Source organism: Oryzias melastigma, linkage group LG4, assembly GCF_002922805.2.
Source record: "Oryzias melastigma strain HK-1 linkage group LG4, ASM292280v2, whole genome shotgun sequence".
Taxonomy (NCBI): domain Eukaryota; kingdom Metazoa; phylum Chordata; class Actinopteri; order Beloniformes; family Adrianichthyidae; genus Oryzias; species Oryzias melastigma.
In genome coordinates this window covers 17,829,063-17,830,881 of record NC_050515.1, presented here as the reverse complement: position 1 = coordinate 17,830,881, position 1,819 = coordinate 17,829,063, and the positions used below count along the sequence as shown (strand labels likewise).

Sequence of the window (1,819 nt, the reverse complement as noted above, 5' to 3'; positions counted from 1 at the left end):
GAAGCTATTTGAGTTAGGAATTACCCCAAAATTTTCAGAAATAAAATCAAAATGAAAAAAAACCCGTCTCTATAAAAATAAAAAATATTAACAAAAAGCAAAATCTTCTCTTTTAGATTTGTTTAGGCATTCTTGAACAATGTCATGAATCTCTGCTGACCCTTCCTTGAATTCTGGATTGACTGGATTCTAAAATAAACAACATGTATTGTTTGAAACAGAAACCAGTTGTGAATATTGGCTAACAGTGAGTGGGAACCTGACTGTGACTGAAGGGAGAACACAACACCTAACTTGAACATAAAGTATAATACAAACCATGAAAAGTCAAACATAAAAAAGCACAAATCCTCACATTCATTCAGAGAAAAAAAGCCTATTCTCATATATATTCCAGAAATTCAGGTACAACAGGATGTTGTTCTACTTTCTGCAATAACAAAGTGGCAAATCTAAGCAGTAAACTGTATGGCAAAAGTTCTGATACTTTATGTGAGATTTGACTCACAGCTATCACATTCCTGACATTCTGTTTAGGACCAGTTCACTATAGATTGTTTTTCATTGTAAAAGTAAAAATGAATGAAAAAATAAAAAAAATTATGACACAACAGATTATCTAAAATATCTAAAAAATATACAGCACATAAGTACAAAGCTCAAGTAAATACTTTCTTCAAAAGGTTACTGTCTCATCAATTGCTGCTGTAGTTTTCTGTCAGGCTGACTTGGTTCTCAAGAACCCGATTCTCTACCATTTGAAACGGCTCGGGTCCTCTTTGAGCTTTGACTGTGATGTTCACCTTGGGTGAGATGGTTTTGGCAAAAGCTGTCACCGGTTTCTGATTTTTATGCAATGCTGTCGCCTTTTGGGTAGATTTAACAGCTTCTGCATTGAAAGAAAAAAAGAAAAAGCAATTAATAGAAAACAAAATTATGCTAAGAAATGTTTTATCTTCAAGTTTTAAGGTATCTTGACTAAGTAATATAATTATTAGAACATGTTACTAGTGTTTCAGCTGTAATTCATCTGGATTAAGGTTCAATTTTTGGGGTATTTTTTGGGTTATAATAAGACTGATCCTTACCTGGCCCAGACATGCACTCAAGTTTGTGTCTTTCGTCCCACGCTTTGAGTTTGCAGCTCCGGGAGCAGTAGAAAACTCGGTGACAGTGGCTACATGCTATTAGCTTCACTGACAAGGACCGACCACACTGATAACAGAACTTAAACGCAGGTTCTCTACGGAAAAATAAAGGCAGAGAGGGTTTAAATTTGGCTTCCTCTTTAGACAACACAATCATTTTCAGGAAAGAAATCATATAAATACCTGTTTTTTTCTTCACTGTTGGAAAGTAGCACATTTGAAGGAACAGTTTCTGCACCTGTATGTGCAAACCAGGGTTAGTGAACTTAAATCATTTGCTCTTTTTAGAAATATATTTTTCAAAAACAATAAAACAGCAATCGTTGTTTACTTTTTAAAACGAGCTGTCTTTGTCTCTCTAAATTGTCTTTCTCTTTCTGGTAAACTGCTGTCCTAAGCAGATCAACCATCATGCTCAGCAGCTGCTGCCGTGCTTTAAGAATTTTCCTCTCTTGAATGTTTAGAGCATGGAACGGAGTCCTTGCAATATACGTGTCCTGAAAAAAAAAATGGCGGCAAAGGAGCTGTAAAGACAGATGGAGATCATATTTTGAAGAGCTGATGAAACGCCTCTCAACAGTTCGTGTGGTACCTGATTGAAGGAGGAGTATGCATAGTCAACGGCAGTTCCTACTGCCCCGCCCACTGCCACTGGCATCAACATGTCGGCC

At 36.4% G+C, this 1,819-nt stretch overlaps 1 protein-coding gene across 1 annotated transcript in view; it reads right to left on the bottom strand.

The window, feature by feature from the left end:
• Window positions 1-290: 290 nt before the first annotated feature.
• Window positions 291-1,819, bottom strand: part of ankmy1 (ankyrin repeat and MYND domain containing 1) — a gene marked incomplete in the record, with an annotated part of 8,731 nt that continues 7,202 nt past the window's right edge. Inside the window, 5 exon segments of the mRNA XM_036211747.1 lie at window positions 291-889; window positions 1,089-1,243; window positions 1,332-1,386; window positions 1,480-1,645; window positions 1,741-1,819. Of these exon segments, the coding sequence (XP_036067640.1) occupies window positions 696-889; window positions 1,089-1,243; window positions 1,332-1,386; window positions 1,480-1,645; window positions 1,741-1,819 (649 nt within the window).